Source organism: Trichosurus vulpecula, chromosome 1, assembly GCF_011100635.1.
Source record: "Trichosurus vulpecula isolate mTriVul1 chromosome 1, mTriVul1.pri, whole genome shotgun sequence".
Classification (NCBI taxonomy): domain Eukaryota; kingdom Metazoa; phylum Chordata; class Mammalia; order Diprotodontia; family Phalangeridae; genus Trichosurus; species Trichosurus vulpecula.
In genome coordinates, this window is record NC_050573.1 from 45681262 (window position 1) to 45699853 (window position 18592).

The 18592-nt window shown below is 42.7% G+C and overlaps 1 protein-coding gene across 1 annotated transcript in view; it reads left to right on the forward strand.

Moving 5' to 3' along the window:
• The window catches only part of ADGRD1 (adhesion G protein-coupled receptor D1), a 477959-nt gene that overhangs the window by 57501 nt on the left and 401866 nt on the right, over window positions 1–18592 (forward strand). The window contains exons 10-12 of the mRNA XM_036742325.1: window positions 453–570; window positions 2570–2680; window positions 5085–5160. Of these exons, the coding sequence (XP_036598220.1) occupies window positions 453–570; window positions 2570–2680; window positions 5085–5160 (305 nt within the window). The remainder of the gene's footprint in view (window positions 1–452; window positions 571–2569; window positions 2681–5084; window positions 5161–18592) is intronic.

Consider the following 18592-nt stretch of genomic DNA (forward strand, 5'->3'; position numbering starts at 1 on the left):
TGTACAAATCACTTAACCCTGTTTGCCTCAGTTTCCTCATCTGCAAAATGAGCTGGAGAAGGAAATGGCAAACCACCCTAGTAGCTCTGCCAAGAAAACACCAAACTGAAGTCATGGAGAGTCAGACACGGCTGAATTCAACTCAACAGCAAGACAAGATACGCCTAGCTCTTAAGTTCAAGAGGTTGGTTTTACAGATGAAGGAAATGAAGCTCTGAAAGGTTAAACAATTTGCCCACGATCACATGACTAGCAAGCTTCCAAGGCAAGATTGGAACTCAGCTCTTCAGAGTCAAGACTAGCATGTTTTCCATTCCTCCTCTTATGGAGAATCCTCAGTGGAATGTTATCTACAATTAAGTCCACTTTCTCCTCAGCATAACGTTTCTCTATCCGATGTGATTTTTAAAGGGCACCGTTGCTCATCAATCTTCCTTTTTCTTTCTTCCCAGACACCTTCTATTGGGGTGGGTTTGATTGACACTGTGGACAAAGTTCTGTGGCACATCGCTCACAATCTGCAGACGTACAGAATGGCTGTTACCATCCAGGGCTCATCAAAAGTAGCAGGTAAAGGGGATCTGACATCCGCATTTCCTGTTTGTGTAAGGCCTAGGATGGGGAGGGGTACATAGTGCAGGATGGAGGGGTAAATAGCACTGGAGGGGTATAAAGATGTGTGCCAGTCCGAGCATCACTCCTCCTGATCAATAAACATTTATTAAGACATAAAACCACAGGGGTAGCTAGGTGGCACAGTGAACAGAGCACTAGCCCTGGAGTCAGGAGGACTTGAGTTCAAATCCGGCCTTAGAAACTTGTCACTTACTAGCTGTGTGACCTTGGGCAAGTCACTTAACCCCAATTGCCTTGCTTTCCTCCCCCTGCCCCAAAAGACATAAAACCACAGACTGTCCCAGCTGGAAAGAAGTTATCCAGTCTTCCAATTGGTCGGTCAATAAACATTTATTAAGCACCTACTATGTTCCAGGTAAGGAATTCAAAAAGAGGCAAATACAGTCCCTGCCTTTATAGAGCCTCCATTCTAATGGGAGGTGGGAGGGGAAATATAACATATATAATCGTTGTTTGGTCATTTTTCAGTTGTGTCCAATTCTTTATGATCCCATTTTGGGGTTTTGTTGGCAGAGATGCTGGAGTGGTTTGCCATTTCTTTCTCCAGCTCATTTTACACCTGAGGAAACTGAGGCAAATGGGGTTAAATGACTTGCCCAGGATCACGTACCTAGAAAGTATCTGAGGCCAGATTTGAACTCAGTAAGATGAGTCTTCCTGACTCTAGACCTGACACTATCCACTGTGCCACCTAGTTGTTGTGTCATCTCTATTCATGTAGATCTTAGCCCTTGGACACCTTGGTCAACAGAAGGTGTAGCTAATACCTGCATGGGCCAGGGGCCCGTGTTTGGACAATGGACCATTCCAAATTTAGCTAAGCTGGTCCTTGGATGACAGTCTGTTTCTGAGTCCAAGTCTTTTCAGCTTGGATAGCATCCAGATCATGCCTCCAGCTTACTTAGCCTTTGAGAACCAAGGGTTACCTGTATACCACAATGGAGCACAATTACGTGCCTACAGGAGACTTTCTGAAGCTATCTTGTTGTATATGAAATGATGCTCTGTGGAAACATGGCTAGAAACAGGACAGATGTATTCAAGTCAGTGGTGCATGAACAGGCCCATGTCAGCATTTTCCTGCAGCCCTGGAAGCTGAAATCACTTAATTGAAGCCACATTCTCCATTCAGAGCATGAGAATAGAAGCAACGGTGCCTGGAGATGGATAAAGGAATTGAGGATAAAAGAGTCAAGAACAAGATTTCATAGAATCAACTGAAACTGTTGAGTGGCAATCTCTTTTTCTAAAGGCATAGTCAAATAAAACCAGATACTTTTGCCTTTCTATTTTAAAGATCTTTATCTCCCTAGATAGGGACATTCTGTCTCAGGCCCCTCTTCTTAGGACTAGGGATACAACCTAAGGTTAATTGTTCCATGACTCAGTTTCAATAGCTGTCTGTCTCTCAACTTTTTTATATTAATGCAATTATTTATGTGGCTGATGAGTAAATGACACCCCCCATTTCCTGTATTTTAGTATCTCCTTATCTCTTATTCTGGTCTCTGGGAGCCCAGAAAAGAGCAGACACTATGAATCTTCTGTAAGCTGCCTTGTAAGCTGTGGGATGGTGCAAATTGTCCTCTGTGGCATCCCAAATGGGCCATTCTGAACTTTACAATGACTCCTAAGAGCAAAGGCTGTTGTGATAACTTTGGGGTCTTGGTGACACCCCAGTTAATCTTCCTCAGGCACACTGTTAAGTGACCTGCTTCAGAATGTCTCCCCCACATCTTTTTTCCTTAAAGGAGTCATCTTCCAAAGGTAATCGTCCTCTCCAGGGAGATCATTCTATTTCCCCACAAAACAGCTGGGGTTTTACAATCTAGATTTACAGTAGCTGTTGAGAGAGCAAACTCCACTTTATGGGGGAATCAGGCAGTAAAGGTTATTGATTTTTATCTTCCTCTTGGCTGGTTTGTGCTTGTAGAGTATTCGTTGGCCAAAGTGCCCCCAGAGACGATGACATCCCATCACTACCGCTTTCCCACCCAGGGACAGAGCTACATTGAAATTCCTCGGGAGGCCTTCCATAGCAAAGGTAAGTCGTGATTGCTATGGCCGGGCAGAGTCAGTGACTCTCTCCATCCCCACCTTTTGCCTTCACCTGGAAGGAAGAGACTACATTGTCAAACTTCCCTGGGCCTCAGGGAAACTGCTTCCAAGAACCAAGAGGAATTCTGTGAATGATCAAAATGATAAATGACACGTTATTTTTCCTAATACCAATTGGGGTCCTTTCGATGACACATCTTTTATCATGGAAAGCGTATGAGGAATCAGAAAACCTGCATGCTAATTAACAGTAAATAATTGTGTGACCTTGGTCAAACAGCTTAATTTCTTTGTCTCAGTTTTCTTCTCAGTAAGGGGGTAAAAAATAATCCTGCCTCTGTATACTTTATGAAGGAGAATTGCCTTATGTGGTATAGTGGAAAGTCTGCTGCTTTGGGAGTCCAAGGCATTGATTTGAACCCAGGCTTTGTCAGTGACAACCCAAGTAACCTTGGGAAAGTCACTTCCATTTCTTAGCTTCCCTGGCTTCCTTATTATCATCTTCGTTTTACTCATGAGGAAAGTAGGTGTCTGAGTGTCTCAGATAGGACCTGCTGGTATATGTCAGAGGCAGAATTTGAAACCAGATCTTCCTGATTTCAGCTCGAGCTTCGATCTTATATAGGATCACAAGAATAGGGAACAGATTGGGACTTCAGTGGTATACCTCTTCATGTCCCAATTTATGTTAGTACCTTCTCTGACATTTACAAGAGAATTGTCTAAACCAACGAGAAGTCAGATGATACAAGTATGTGTCTGAGGTGGGATTTGAACCTAAGTCTTCTTGGCTTTGAGGTTCTCTGTCTGATAGATATGGGAAGGACCTTTGAGGTCATGTTGTTCAACCCTTTCATTTAACAGATGGGAAAAAAAAGCCAAAACTGAAACTCAGAAAGACAAGTTATGCCAGGTTCCGGGTTCCATACCTGGCAATTATTAGAGGCCAAGCTGAGCCACCTGATTTCGATCTGGACCCCTAGTCTCTCCATCATCTGCCATTCTTCCTATGGCCATCATTCTCTGAGGCAGGAAAGGCATTTTGCAGATTATATGGGATATTAAAAGCATCTTTACAGAGATCCAGTAGATGGGATGAAGCTAAGAAGAGAGAGCATGAATTAACTTCTCTGCAGCTTAGTTCAGTGCACACTCAGACAGACAGACAGACACGCAGACACACAGAACCATCGCTGTTTGCCCAGCTTCTACTCTCCCTAAAGAAAGCTAATGGGCGCCGTAGCCTAATAGCGATTGAGGTGTTTCGCCACCGCACGCCTCCTACCTGATTTACTCTGGTGGCTGAGCTCCCCTAAACTGTGAATGGTGGGGGGGGGGGCGGCGGCTCAAGCCTGTGACTGCCACGTGTGCTGTGAAAGGGAAATAATTAAGATCATATGGAAATGGGTTTTGGGAAATGCCAAAAATAGCTTGTGAAAGATTCCTTTTTTTCCCCCTTTCCTCCTCGTGCCCCTCTTGACTTTTTCTTTTTCTGTGTGGAGCTTGTTCTTAGATGGTTATCCACATAGGGAATGAACTTATGATAACGTGAAGGACTTGGCTTGCTTCCCAAAACTTTGCCATGAGGCCCAAGTCGAAGTGAAAAAAAATGCCCAGGGCCAACTGAGGGCTCGTCCCTTTTACTGACCTCTCCTCAACCATCATGTTATTCCAGTTTTCAAAGGGTGACATTAGGAAGAGTCAGAATCTAGTGGAAGCCATGAAGGATGTTTGCATGGCGGATACTACTTGTAAAGCTTGCATCTGTCTCTTTGCTCACAAGCTTGAAGAACTACAAATACTCCATACGTAGACAACGAGTAAGCAATAGAAATTAAAACTCACACAGACAGAAATGTAGGTGTGTACATGCACACACACACACGCGCACACACACACACATGCGCGCACACACGCGCACACACATGCACACACACACACACACACACACACACACACCTTCTTAGCAGAGGGGGGAGCTTTTAAGTCGGCCAAAGATTGCAAGGACAGCTAGCCTCAGACCCTTACTAGCTGTGCGACCCTGGTCAAGTCTGGATCAATGCTCTGGTGTGTCCTGCTTGATCCCATAGCCCACACACTATCCTGGGCAGGCCAGTGTAATGGGGCTGTGACTAATTCCACCACTGGGCTCTAAGCAGTGCTGAGTCACCAGTCTGGATTGCAATCTCTGTTCCCTGCCCATCCCCAGGCTTTCTTAGGGCTTCTGCTCTTCCTTCGTGCATCTTCACGTGAACTCATCCTTCATGAGGAGGATGTGCAAAGGGCCCTGCTATTTAATTAGCAAGTCTGGGACCACTTCAGTGCATGTTGTGCCTCCTGCCTATTTGTCCCTTTAAAGGCTAACTCTCGGTCCCTTTGTTCTTTCTCAGCTTGGACGACCATTGTTGGCCTCCTCTACCACACAATGCACCTTTGTTTCAGCAACATCCAGCCTGCTGACACGAAGTAAGTCTTCCAGGAATGTATTTCTGTGGCCTGAGGGGAAAGGGGGATCAGGGTACAGGCGGCGCGTACATACTTCTTGTGGTTAATTTGGTCTCCCAAAGCCTTGTGCTTCAGTGTTAGTGACAGGGAGATGATTAAAAGGAGCAGGTAAGTATCTTAGTGCTTTAAAAAAAAAGAAAAGAAAAGAAAAGAAACACAAACTGTAGTCTTCTGAGGATTGCGCAAGGCCTTATGTGTAAATCATTACATTTTGCCTTTGAGCCAGATTGAATAATTTATTATTGTCTGTCGGAGGCAATGGAATTAAGACCCTTTCTGACAGCCATAAAGTAATAATAGGATAACCACAAGCCTCTAATCCGTCATCTTGTTCTTTATGAAAGTATCCTTGTCCTCAGCCTCTCCAGCAAGAATTGCTATGAGAGAGTTTCTGGATGTGAGTGGGGAGATCCTGCAGTATAACTGTATACTGCAGTGTGACCATATCATTGGAGATATTCCCTTGAATTACACAAGTCATACAAAATTTATCCATTGCCTCCCCATCTTGGACAGCTGTTGTCCACATCCTCCCATAAATTCTCCAATCAATATACTATGGTTTCTTTGCTTTCTCTGGTCAATGTGAGGATATCAGCAACATGCCGGTAAACGTTTAACAATTAGCCCTGAAAAAAGTACGCCAGACACACTTTTAATTTAACCTACATTATTAATGTTTTCTCCATCACTTTCTCACATCCAGACAATTAACAAAACAACAAATTGAACCCCAATTTGTAGCATTTGCCAATTTCCAAGGTACAAATGCTCGCACTGAAAATTAAACCATCAATTCTAACTAGATGGTTTGAAATGACTCTGTAATCCTTCTAATATCAGGAGACCGTATGGGTTATCTTTGCTGTCTCTATTTGACCAGTACATCATGCTTATTTTTTTTTTTTGGTGGAGGGAGTCCGAACATGTTATTTCTCAAGTGTGAGGATTGCTTGTTGTCAGGAACTCTCTCTACTAATTCATGCCACTGCCCATCTGTGACTTGGTAGGTGGAAGTTAATCTAGAGCTGGAAAGGACCACAGATAAGTCCTAGGGAGTGGTCTGAGGCATTTAGAGGTTATGAGCTTGCCCAAGGACACACAACTAATTAGCCAGAGGCAGGATTTGAATCCAGTTCTTACTTGGTTCCAAGTTGGGGCTTTATCCACTATACTGTGCTATCTCTTGGCAGCAATAAGACACAAATATGACTCAATCTAGAAGCAGCCTATTTGGACAGCGAAGAGGTCAGCAACCTTATCGATATTTTTTCTCCCTCAAGCTAAGACTGGCTCAATACTGGCGCATACATGTTTCCATTTCAGCATCTGGGAGAGGGAGGAGGGTGAGGAGCATTTGAATATGTACTTAGCTCATTCTTCAAGGGCATCAGAGGGATGGTTCAAGAATCAAGATAGATGACTTGTCCAGATGATTCTGGCCAAAGGTCTGAGAAAAGCTTCTCCGAACAAAAAAAAAATGAAAAATCACATTCAGCTCTGTCTTTGTCTTAGGAAAACTCATAGACTACGTTTATTAGTAGTGGCATTAATATTACTGCTAATATTGTTAACCATATTAATACTAATAACTACTAAGTTCCGTTTCCAGAGGGTTTTAAGGTTTGCAACTTCTTTCTATACAATAACCCCGTGAGGAATGTAAGATGAATACGATTATCTCCGTGTTATAGAGCAAGAAATTGAGGCTGTGACAATTTGAGTGACTTGCCTACTAGTCAGTTAATAAACATGTATTAAGTGCCTACTATGTGCCAGGCACTGTGCTAAGTGCTGGGGATACAAAGAAAGGTAAAAAATAGTCCCTGCTCTCAAGGAACTCATAACTGAATAGAGGAGACAACATGTAAACAACTGTACACAAATGAGCTATAAAGCACCTGAGTCAGGGTTCAAATTTGGGTTTCCTGACTCCAGGTTCAGTATTCTAGCCACTGTACAACACTGTCTCTCTAGTTGTGAGTCATATGAGACAGCACAGAGTGGCACAAAGCTTGAGCCAGGAAAATCTAGGTTTGAATTCTGCTCAGTTGCTTAGCCACTCCAAGGCTCAGTTTTCTTCTCTGTAAAATGGGAATTATAGGAGCACCTGCCTCCTAAGGGTGTTGTGAGGCTTAAATGAGACAACATATGTAAAGTATTGTTCAGGGTGTTCCTAAAGTCTGGACACATAGGCAATTGACGGCAGCGTGGAGTTATTGCATCGAATTCACATGAATCTTGCAAAGCGCGTCAACCTTTGCATCACAAATGAATTGAAGATGTTATTTGTTAATATTCCAATTAAATAAAATGTTGTTGAAAGTTTCATTCATTTCATTTCTTGAAAATATGCATTTTTGCCTATGTGTCCAGACTTTAGGAACACCCTGTAGAGATGCCAGTTGTTATTATATTATTATCACATATTAAGATCACTAGGATAATACAGCCATATGTGGCACCACAGTATGCAAGAATTCATGAGAAACTAACTTTTATGGGCTAGAATAGTCAGGACTGAAACTGCTTCTAGTCTGGCAATAAAACCCCAAGTGTACTCTTTGCAGGAAATGGGGAAGATTATGCTACTTCCACACATAGGCCAGATTATCTGTCTTGGCTCCAGAGGCTACACCTGGGTTTTAGCAAATAATCCACTCTGCTCACAGAAAAGCATAATTCTTCTTGGAGTCTTTCTAAGTGTTGTCAGATGTTTCCCTTCATCAGTGCAAGGAAGGGAGTCTGAGTGGCTTAGGCTGATTGGAAACTAAGCCTTCTGAAACGTTCATGGGCTCTGAGAACATCAGAGATGGAAAAGACCATCAAGTCCTGTCCCATTCCATCCTTCATTTTTCAGATGGGGAAAAATCTGACCCTGGGGAAAGGAAGAAATTTGTCTATGGGCATATTTTGATATCTTTCTTCCTCTGTGCTTTATGGAATGATAGGTCTAGAGATGTATATAACACAGAACAGAATATCATAAGAGAATATCATTAAACTCTGGGTTGCCACTCTTCATTGAGAAATCTAGGACCAACTATTTGGAGTATGGCTGGGAAATCTTCAAAAAGTATTCCCCTTTTCCTTCCATTTCCTAAGTATTATCTTTAAAATATCCTTGTACCTCATAGACACAGTCACTTAGAAGAGTGAAAGAATATTCAGAACCTTCTAGGTCAGCCTTAGTTCCATGTCTCTCTAGCTTTTTGACATGCCTATTTTAGATCTGATACCATCAGAGAGCTCCCTGTGCAACCACATTAAAAAAAGAAGATGCCTCCTCAGTTTTTCCCCATCAGAGTCTTTTCTAGTATCATAGATCTGAAAAGACTTTGAGAAGGCATCTAGTCTAACTCTGTCATTGTTATAGCTGAAAAACCAGAGTCCATGGGAATTTAAGTGATTTGCCCAAAATTGCACAATAACTAGAACCCAAGTGCCCTGAATTCTTGGCCATTGCTCTTTCCATCACATCATGTCATGAACTCTAACACATGATGGATGGCTTCTTAAGCTTTTTTTTAATAGATGCAACATCCAAAGTAAGTACTACTTACTACTACTGAATAATCAAAGAAAATATGGGAAAGTTGGTTCTCCTTCACTAGAGGTCTTCAAACAAAGATTAAGTGGATGGACGCTTGTTGGGGATGCGGCTGTACTGAGGAAGGCTGGATAGGCTTGGGAGTACTTTTCAGCTCTGAGATCCCTTGATTCTGGGATGATGACTCTGAAGATTAAAATTACAATGAGCTCTCAGCCATCTTTGCAAATGATGGGAAATAGAGCCATAAGAGACCAAACAGTGGCTAATGTAGAGGGCATTTACCAACTACTTGACTTTTAGAAAGCAAGATGACCTTTTCTACAGCAAATTGAAAAATAAGTTTTGATTAAGCTAAAATTAAATTATTTCACATTCCCTAAACACATACCGATCAGCTGTTTTGGTAGCTAGGGCCAGAACCATCAATCAATCATATTACCACTGTGCATTTGTTAGGCAGGTACCATGTGCCAGTCCTGTGCCGGGATAGAAAGACAGATGTGATATTGTCTCTGCCTTCAAAGAGATTATTCATTAGAAAATGGAGGCAGTAACATGCACTTGAATGGCTGTATCTAAAGCAGGTAGAATGTAACCTTGTCAAGGAAAGGCAGTAGCAGATAGGGAAACCAGAAAAGGCTTCATGAATAAGTTGACACTCGAGTTGAGTCTTGAAAGAAAACAAGAGGTGGAGGTGAGGAGGGAGGGCACTCTTGGCATGGGGCTGCCAGTGCAAATGCATGGAGATGGGAGATGAAGTACTGTGCATGTTGAATGTCAAGAAGCTCACTCTGACAAACTGGCTATTGAGTGTCCGGGGGAGAAGTTATCTGTAATAAAGTTGAGAAGGTAGGACAGGGCCAGATTGGGAAGAGCTTTAAAAGTGGCAAATGCAGGAGTTTATAATATCTGATCCTGGAAGTAGTCAGAGGTCAGTGGAGTTTATTAAAAGGAGTGGGGAGTTTGTTCTAGAAAAATCTCTCTGGTGACTGTGTGCAGGAAGAGTTGGAAGGGGGAGACATGAGTCAGGGAGACCAGTTAGGAAACTATTAAAATAATCCAGGAAAGAAGGGGCGGATGAGGGTCTGACCAGGGTGGTGGCTGTGTGAGTGCAGAGAAGGGGCCATGTGGGAAAGGTGTTGCGAAGATAGAAATGGCAAGATCTGGCAAATGATTGGGGACCTGGAGTGTGAATGGGTATGTCATGATGACTCTGAACCTACATAGCTGGTGGCAGAGGGAAAGCATGCCATCTGTGTTTCCTGTGGGTGCTCTGCCATGGGAACCAGTTACTTTGCAAAGAGGCACATTTAAGCTCGTCATATGGGAAAAAAAATAAAACAAACAAACAGACAAAAGCCCCAGAAAACTTCCCACCAATTAGAGCTCTCCCAAAGTGGGCTGCTCTTCCTTTCAGGAGGTATGTTGGGCTCAGTCTCATTATGGATCTTCATAGGGACCCATTTGTCAGAAATTTATCAAGTCCCTACTTTGTTCAGAGCCGTGTGTGTGTGTGTGTGTGTGTGTGTGTGTGTGTGTGTGTGTAGGGGAGAAGAGATAAGAAACACTAACAGGTCCTTGTAATGGAATATAATTAAAGCTGTTCACAAAAGGTGAACCTTCAGGTGGCCTTCCCTAATTTCCTTCTTGTTAATTCTCTCTCCCTCTTAGAATAATTTCGTTTTAACTTGTATATATATTGGATTTGTTTATCTGTGTACCAGTTGAATTCTTTCAGTAGGAATATAAGTTCTTTGAGGACAGGGAGTATTTCATTTTCGTCTTAGTGCCAAGTATGGGGCCTTGCACAAAACAAACAATAAATGTCTGTTGAAATGAATTGAATCGAATTGCATAATAATTACATTTGGAAGTTGTAAATTAAAAAGCTATGGGAGATTTGAGGAAAGGGCATTGCAAACCTGGAGGAAATCACAGAAGGCTTCATGGAGGAGGTTGCCTTTGAGTTGGGGATAAGGTAAGGGGAATTTATGCCAAAGTGTGCCTAGAATTAATGGCTTCAATGGTCACTGTCTACTGTAATCATGAAAGGGCAATATTTACTATCTTTTATTCCTAAACACATTTTCTAGGGTCTTAGTGATATAGTTGGTTCATAGGCTTACAGATATTAAGCCTCTGAGGGGGTCCTCAGAGGCCATCTAAGCCCAGTCCTTTCATTTTACAGATAAGGAAACTGAGGCCAGGGATGTTAGGTGACTTGCTCTAGGTCACACAGGCAGTAAACATCAGAGATAGGATTTGAACCAGTCTTTGAGTCCAGAGCTAGGGTGATTTCTACTGTTCCACATTGTCTCCCTTTGTAGAAGGGGGTTTGTGGAAGGATTCTTTAACATGAATTTCTAACTTGGAATCTCAGTGTTCCCATAGTTGCATGTATTGTCAGCTCCTGGAGTCATTATTCTAATTATTCACCTTTTCTAGAATGCTCCCAGTTTGCTATGTGGACCACCGAGATGGCTGCTTCTTGTTGCCCGCTGCTCTATGCAATGGGAGGGGTAGAATCCTATCACGTTCGGCTTCCACTCAGCTTCCTCACCTGGCTGCATGTTCTAATTGTTGCCTTAGATTTTTGGAAGCTCTTTGAGGAGATGCTTTCTGATGTAATCCCCTTCTTGGACTAAAGTCTTTTTGGGCAGAGGCATAACTAGGGTGGAGTGACTATCATCCCAGGTGAGCTCCTCCACTACCCCCGCCTCTGTCTCAGCATGTGCTTCATATGTAAGCTCCTGGTGGGAAGGGGCTGGTTTTTGTCTTCTTTGGATCCTTAGTACTTATTCCATTACCTGGTAGATAGAAGGTGCTTAATAAATGCTGTTTGGCTAGCTGACATAGTAATCATTTATTAGATGCTTGTTGACTTACTGACTGAGTGCAAAAACTATGAATGATGTGCCTGAGTCTGGCTATTTTTCCTGTTGATTAATCAGAAGCCATGTTGGTACCTCTATCTCGGAGCCCACCACAAAGTGGCACATAGTAGGTGCTTAATGAATGCTAGGGCAGCTAGGTGGTGCATTGGATAGAATGCTGGACCTGGAATCAGGAAGGCTCTCTTTGATGAATTCAAATCTAGCTTCAGACACTTTTACTAGTTGTGTGACCCTGGGCAAGTCACTTAACCTTGTTTGCCTCAGTTTCCTCATCTGTAAAATGAGCTGGAGAAGGAAATGGCAAAGCCACTGTGGTAACTTTGCCAAGAAAACCCCAAATGGGGTCACAGAGTCAGACATGACTGAAACAACTGAACAACAGATGCTAATTGAATGACTGTAATCTTATGATCTGGAAATTCCTCCTTGTACTTTATTAAAAAAAATTGCTATCCTTTATTTTCACATCACCTTCATTTCTGATTATATATCTCCTCCTTCCCCTACCCAGAGAGTCATACTCTGTAATAAAGTGTGACCTGAATTTCGTTCAAGAAATGAAAGAGAAAAAAAAAAGCTATTCTATAAAACTAATCAACACATCAGCTGAATCTGACTGGGCATGCAGTGACCGTCCACCCAGAGTCCTTCACCTCTGCCGGGGAGGGAGCAGGGTGCATTATCTCTTCTCCTCTCTAGGGCTTCTTGCACTTTAGAAGACAATTAGGAAGCTGGCTTGAATCACAAGGGTGATGGTGGGGAAAATCTGTCTTCAGGGTTCCCAGCCTCCTTTATGCTTCCTTTATCCCTCTTCCCCCAATGATACCCCTTCTCCAACCTTTTAGGCCCTTCCAAGGTGCTCAGTGCTCACTTGTCAGATCAAAATCATTGTCGGATCAGATAAAAATCATTCTCAGAAAAGGATGTGTAGGACTCATTCTCACTAACTTAGACATGACTAATAGTATTCAAGTATCAGTTCTCCCAGGGAAAACTGAGTAAAAGCAGCTGCTTTTCATATTCTGCTTGAAAGTATGTGGAAGACTAAAATCTTCTCCTCTCTCCATATATATGCATATATATATATATGCTTGTGTGCATATACATACACATATACATATATTTATACTAAAGTTCAGATACATGAACTTGTTTGGAAGGTGGCCCAAAGCACAGAGTGCTAGACCTGGAGTCAGGAGGACCTGAGTTCAAATCTGACCTCAGACACTTACTAGCTGTGTGACCCTGGGCAAGTCACTTAACTTCTATTTGCCTCAGTTTCCTCATCTGTAAAATAGCACCTACCTCCCAGGTACTTGTAATATAGTACTCGTAAAGTGCTTAGCAGAGTGCATAGTAGATAGTAGGGACTGCAGGGTGTCCCTAAAGTCTGGACACATAGGAAATCTCATTAACAGCTCATTAATCGTTTCACTGGAGACTCTGTGTTGTTCAGAGACTTCTTTTTCTGGGGTATGCTAAGGGAGAAGGCGAATGAAAATGAAAATGAAAACCACAGATGCAACACACTTGATCGAACACATAAAGAGTGAATGTGCTAAAATTGACGGCAATGTGGAGTTATTGCAGCGAGTTGATGTGAGTCTTGCAAAGCGCATCAACCTTTGCATCCCAAATGAAGGAAATCATATCGAAGATGTTATTTGTTAATATTTCAATGAAATAAAATGTTGCTGAAAGTTTCGTTTGTTTCATTTTTTGAAAATATGCGTTTTTGCTTGTGTGTCCAGACTTTTGGAACACCCTGTATTACGCCATCAAGTTGTTGCTGTTGAGTCATTTCAGCCACGTCTGACTCTTCATGACCCCATTTGGGGTTTTATTCGCAGAGATACTGAAATGGTTCACCATTTCCTTCTCCAGCTCATTTTACAGATCAGGAAACTGAGGCAAACAGGGTCAAAAGACTTGTCCAGGGTCACACGGCTAGTAAGTGTCTGAAGCAGGACTTGAACTCAGGAAGATGAGTCTTCCCGACTCCAGGTCTGGTTCTCTATCCACTGTGCCACCTAGCTGTAATAATAATTATCATTATTTTATCTTCACAACAGCCCTTGAGATAGGGGCAAGAGGTGTGATTGGCTCCATTTTACAAACAGCAACAACCAAAGTGCTTTATGTAAGTTATCTCATTAGATCCGTATGACAGCCCTGAGAAGTAGGCGCTATTATGATCTTCATTTTACAGATGAGAAAACAAGGTTGGGACAGATCACGGTAACCTGGCATAGATCCTCATTGCCTCCCTCCCAAACTCTTGCAAGAGGCTTTACCTGAAGCCTCCCCCCACTTGAGTCCATCCAACATTCAGATTGACCTTCCTTAATTTCGAGTCTGACCATGTCAACTCCCCATTCGAAAAAATCTGGTGGCTCCCTGTTGCCTTCAGGATCAAATAGAAACTCCTCTGTTTGGCTTTCAAAGCCCTTCATGACCCGTCCCCACCTTTCCAGGCTTCTTATACCTTATTGTCTTCCATGTACTTTGCCATCCAGTGACCTTGCCCATTCCTGGAACATAACCCTCCATCTCCTGACTTAAGTTTTTGTTACTGGCTGACCTTTGTGGCTCGAACTCTCTCCATGATGAAGAGGTATCCTGACTTCCCTGACTTCCTTCACGTCTCAACTAAAGCCCCACCTCCGGCAAGAAGTCTTTCTTGGTCCTCCTTACTCTTTGTGCCTTCCTTCTGAGACTAACTCCATTTTATATTGTATGGATCTTGTTCATGGTTGTTTGCATGCTGTCTCCCCCATTACACCGTGATCCATTTAAGAGCGGGGACTCCCCTTACCTCTCCCCCCACCTCATTTCTTTGTATCATCAGTACCTAGCACAGTGCCTGGCACATATTTGTCATTGCTGTTCATCCTTTTGTTTCGAAGAGGACCATGACATCAGGGAGGTGATGCTATAACATGCAAGTGAGTTGGACTTAAGTGAGGGAAGGCTGTGCAAAGTCACCAGCCTCACTTTCTCCCTCAGAGCCATCTGGGTCTAGCGACCAGATACATATCAGGACAACTGGAGATGGCCCAAGATGCAGTGGGCGACCTGGGCCTTTTAAAGTTAAGGTCTTTAGCAGGTTTCAGTTTGACTGAGGCAGCATTCATTCAGCAATTAAGCCTAGGTTTAAAAAAAATGAGTCAAAGCATGGCCTCTTTAATCCAGAAAAAAAAATCGAACTGGGAGGGGAAGATCCTCAGAGTTTCTAGTAGGTGCTCAATAAATGCTGAGAGGTTAAGTCATTTACCCAGGACCACATCACTAGTGAACCTCATCTGCTGTTCATCTTTCATTCTCAAAGAGAACCAAGTGAACCTTAGGAGTAGGATTCAGACCCTTGTCTTACTCATCCCCTACTCAACGCTCTATTCTGAAAGGTCTTTGTCTTTGAATAACCTTTTGCTAAAGAAATGAAATCCCAATTGTGGGATTTCAGGCAGCAAAGAGATGCTAAAAAAAGGCATTTGGGATGGAGAGCAGAAGAAGCCTTCCCAGAACACTTTGGTAGGTGGCCCTTAACTCTTGTGGGAATCAATCAATCAACAGACATTTATTAACTGCCTACTCTGTGCCAGGCACTATGCTGGGAGGTTGAGAGATTTATAATAGGGAAAGTATGGCCAGCAAAATTTGTTTTCAAGATTCAGTTCCTCCTCAAAATAAAAGGACTCCAAAGAAGTAATTTGAAAATGGCTTGTCTAGTTAAAAAAATGCAATTCTCCTGATTTGAGAAAACAGGTTTATTTCATGTCATATGTCATCTAATTCTAATTTCACTGAGCTATGAAAACATGTTTTAGAGCTCTGGGCCCATAAAATAGTCAGTAAGCTGCTTTCTGTGTCATTCCCTTTAATAACTCCAGTGGCCCCAAGGAGCCGAAGACAGAATCATAGAACCTTAGAATTGTAGGAGACCCCAGGGGCCATCAAGTCCTAGCAAAGCTTGGACAAACCCCGCTCTGTAACATTTTCTGACAAGTGATCATCTGGCTTTTGCTTGAATACCCCCACTTACGGAACTGGGGGTATTTGGCCCTAGAGGAGAGAAATTGTACCTTTGCTGTTTCTTGTGTGAGCTTATACAAGTTCCTGGGCATTTTTGAGTCCTGGTTTCCTTGGCTGTGAATGCTTAAGGAGTGTTTTCCTGTTCTTCCTAAGTCTTAAGTTTGTAGATTTAGAGCTGGAAGGGTGTTTAGAGGCCCTCTTGTCTAACTACCTTCATTTCACAGTCAAGGAAAGTGAGGCCTAGTTATTACAAAGGGCTCGCCTAAGCTTACATGGGTAACTACAATTCTTCTTCTTCAGGCTAAACACTCACCAGTTCCTTCAACACTAATTATACCAATGACAGAATCTCACAGCTAGAAGGTCCTCTGGTCCAACACATACTTAACTGAGAATCCTCTGGATAGTGTTGGAAGCTGATATTTTTGTCCAGAGATAGAGGTCTGAGGTTAGCTTCCCATGGTGTTAATCAAAGACTGAGATAGGTTTTCTTTCTCAGTGGCTAGAAAACTGGATTTAAAATTCATAAACTGCCTCTAATGCGTGCTCGCTGTGTCTCTTAAACATTTCAGTGCCCAGGTAGTTCTTTAAGACTATACATTTCAGAGAAAGGGTCAACTTGCATTAGTAGAGAGCATTTCCTCCCCTGGGAGTTCCCTGTACCAATGAAATCACCAGCCCATTCCCTATCTCCACCCTATTCTGCTGATTGTTTTTATAGATTCTTATTGTTTTATATATTTCTCTAAAGGATCTTAGCCTTCAGGAAGGGCTTAATAGCAATGCAATAGAGTATGGTTCATCTGGGACAAAGTGGCCCTCAATTGTCCTTCAGTCCTTTGGGGCTTTCACGCTATTCTGGGTAATGTTTGTCTAAAGACTCACAACATTCCCCTTGAAGCCCTGTGCACTTGGCAATGTTTCATCAAAGGCATCTTCCCGGCACAATAAATGACGAGAGGGTGTTTCTCCTTTATGGAGTTTTTTTATTGAGAATGTTTCATACTTACAACTCCAGGGAAACTCCAGCATGCTTCTCAGGCCTGTTCTTTCTTAAGGAAACAGACACAAGTGACTGTTTTATACAAAGGATGGGGAGGACGGGTGTGGGGCACACGTACATCATGGGCTGGATTCCAGGACTATATTAAGTGAAATATGTGCATGTATCCATATGTTGGGCTAACCCATTTGGGGAATAAAATAGGATACTCACAGTCCCTAGGGGCTAGAAACATCACAATAACAGTTCTATACAAGGGCCAAGTAGAAGCAGTGTGGGCAGCTAGGGGTTGCAGTGGATAGAGTGCCAGGCTTGGAATCAGGAAGACCTGAATTCAAATTCAGCCTTAGACACTTACTAGCTGTGTGACCTGGGGCAAGTCACTTAACTCTGTGTTTCCTCATATGTCAAATGAGCTGGAGAAGGAAATGGGAAACCACTCTAGTATCTTTGCCAAGAAAACCCCAAATGGGGTCACAAAGAGTCAGACATGACTGAAAAATGACTGAATAAAAGAGAGTATGAATGGGAGGAAGAGAAGGGAATGAAAGGGAACAAATATTGATTAAATATTTCCTATGTGCTAAGTATTTCACATTGTGTGATCAAGTCAGAAAGATACGTTGAATCTGGTCAAGAAAGGTTGGAGTGAAGAAATGTAGAAAATGTCTAGATGAGGGCGAGAGAGCTATAGCATTTTTCAGGAAGGAGATACAGGAACAAGCACCATTGAGTGGTTCCTTTCACTGGGAGATGGAATCCTGGTAGGCCAATCAACTGTGTGTCACTCGGGACCTCAGATTGCCAATGAGGAGGAAGGATTCATAATCTTGGTCCTACGTTATCATTTTATAAGTGAGAAAACTGAGTGCCCAGAGGGGTTATAAGCAATTTACTCAAGGTCATATGGGTAGAAATGGCAGAGATGAGGTTTGATCCCAGATCTCAGTCCAAATCCAGTATGATTCCCATAGTTCAATGCTGCCTGGAAGCACAGAGCACCATATCAATTAAACAACTGGGAAATGTGAAAATGGAAGCTGATCCCACATGGGATGAGTGATTCAATACTTCTTGGGTCAGCAGGGATTGAATAACTGCAAAGCAGAGTGGATGGCAAAATCCTGGTAATGGTTTAATAACATCAGCTGGGATATGCTTACACCGGACATCTCAAGCTAAGGAGAACTTGAGGCTGTATGTAGGACGGTGATGCATCTGGAGTCTGGTAGGGAGGTGGAGGAACCACAGGTAGCAATAGAGGCAGCTGGGTGGCAGGTATAGGAGATAGAATGTGTGACTTGGGGTTAGGAACACCTGAGTTCAAATTCTACTCAGTGACTCTGGGCAAATCACCTCATCTCTCTGTGTCTCAGTTTCCCTGACTATAAAGTGGAGATAATAGAAACGATCTCCCAGGGCTGTCATGGGAATCAAATGAGATAGTAATTGGAAAGAGTGCTAAGGCACAGTGCCTGGCATATGGCAAGAGCTATATAAATGTTAGCTACTATAAGTGCTTCGCAAATTTTAAATTGAAGGAGAGAATAAGCATTTATTAAGCACCTAGTATGGTGGTGCAGTGGATAGAGTGTCGGTCATGAAGACTTCTCTCCCTGAGTTCAAATCTGGCTTCAGATACTTACTAGCTGTGTGACCCTGGGCAAGTCACTTCACTCTGTTTGCCTCATTTTCCTCATCTGAAAATGAGCTGGAGAAGGAAATGACAAACCACTCCAGTATCTTTGCCAAGAATACCCCAAATGGCGTCAGGAAGAATTGGACATGACTGAAATGAGTGAACAACCAAAAAAGCACCTACTATGTTCTAAGCACTGTATGATCTCATTTGATCTTCACACAGCCCAGGGGAGGAAGGTGCTAAGCGACTGAGAGTGGGTTTGATTGAAT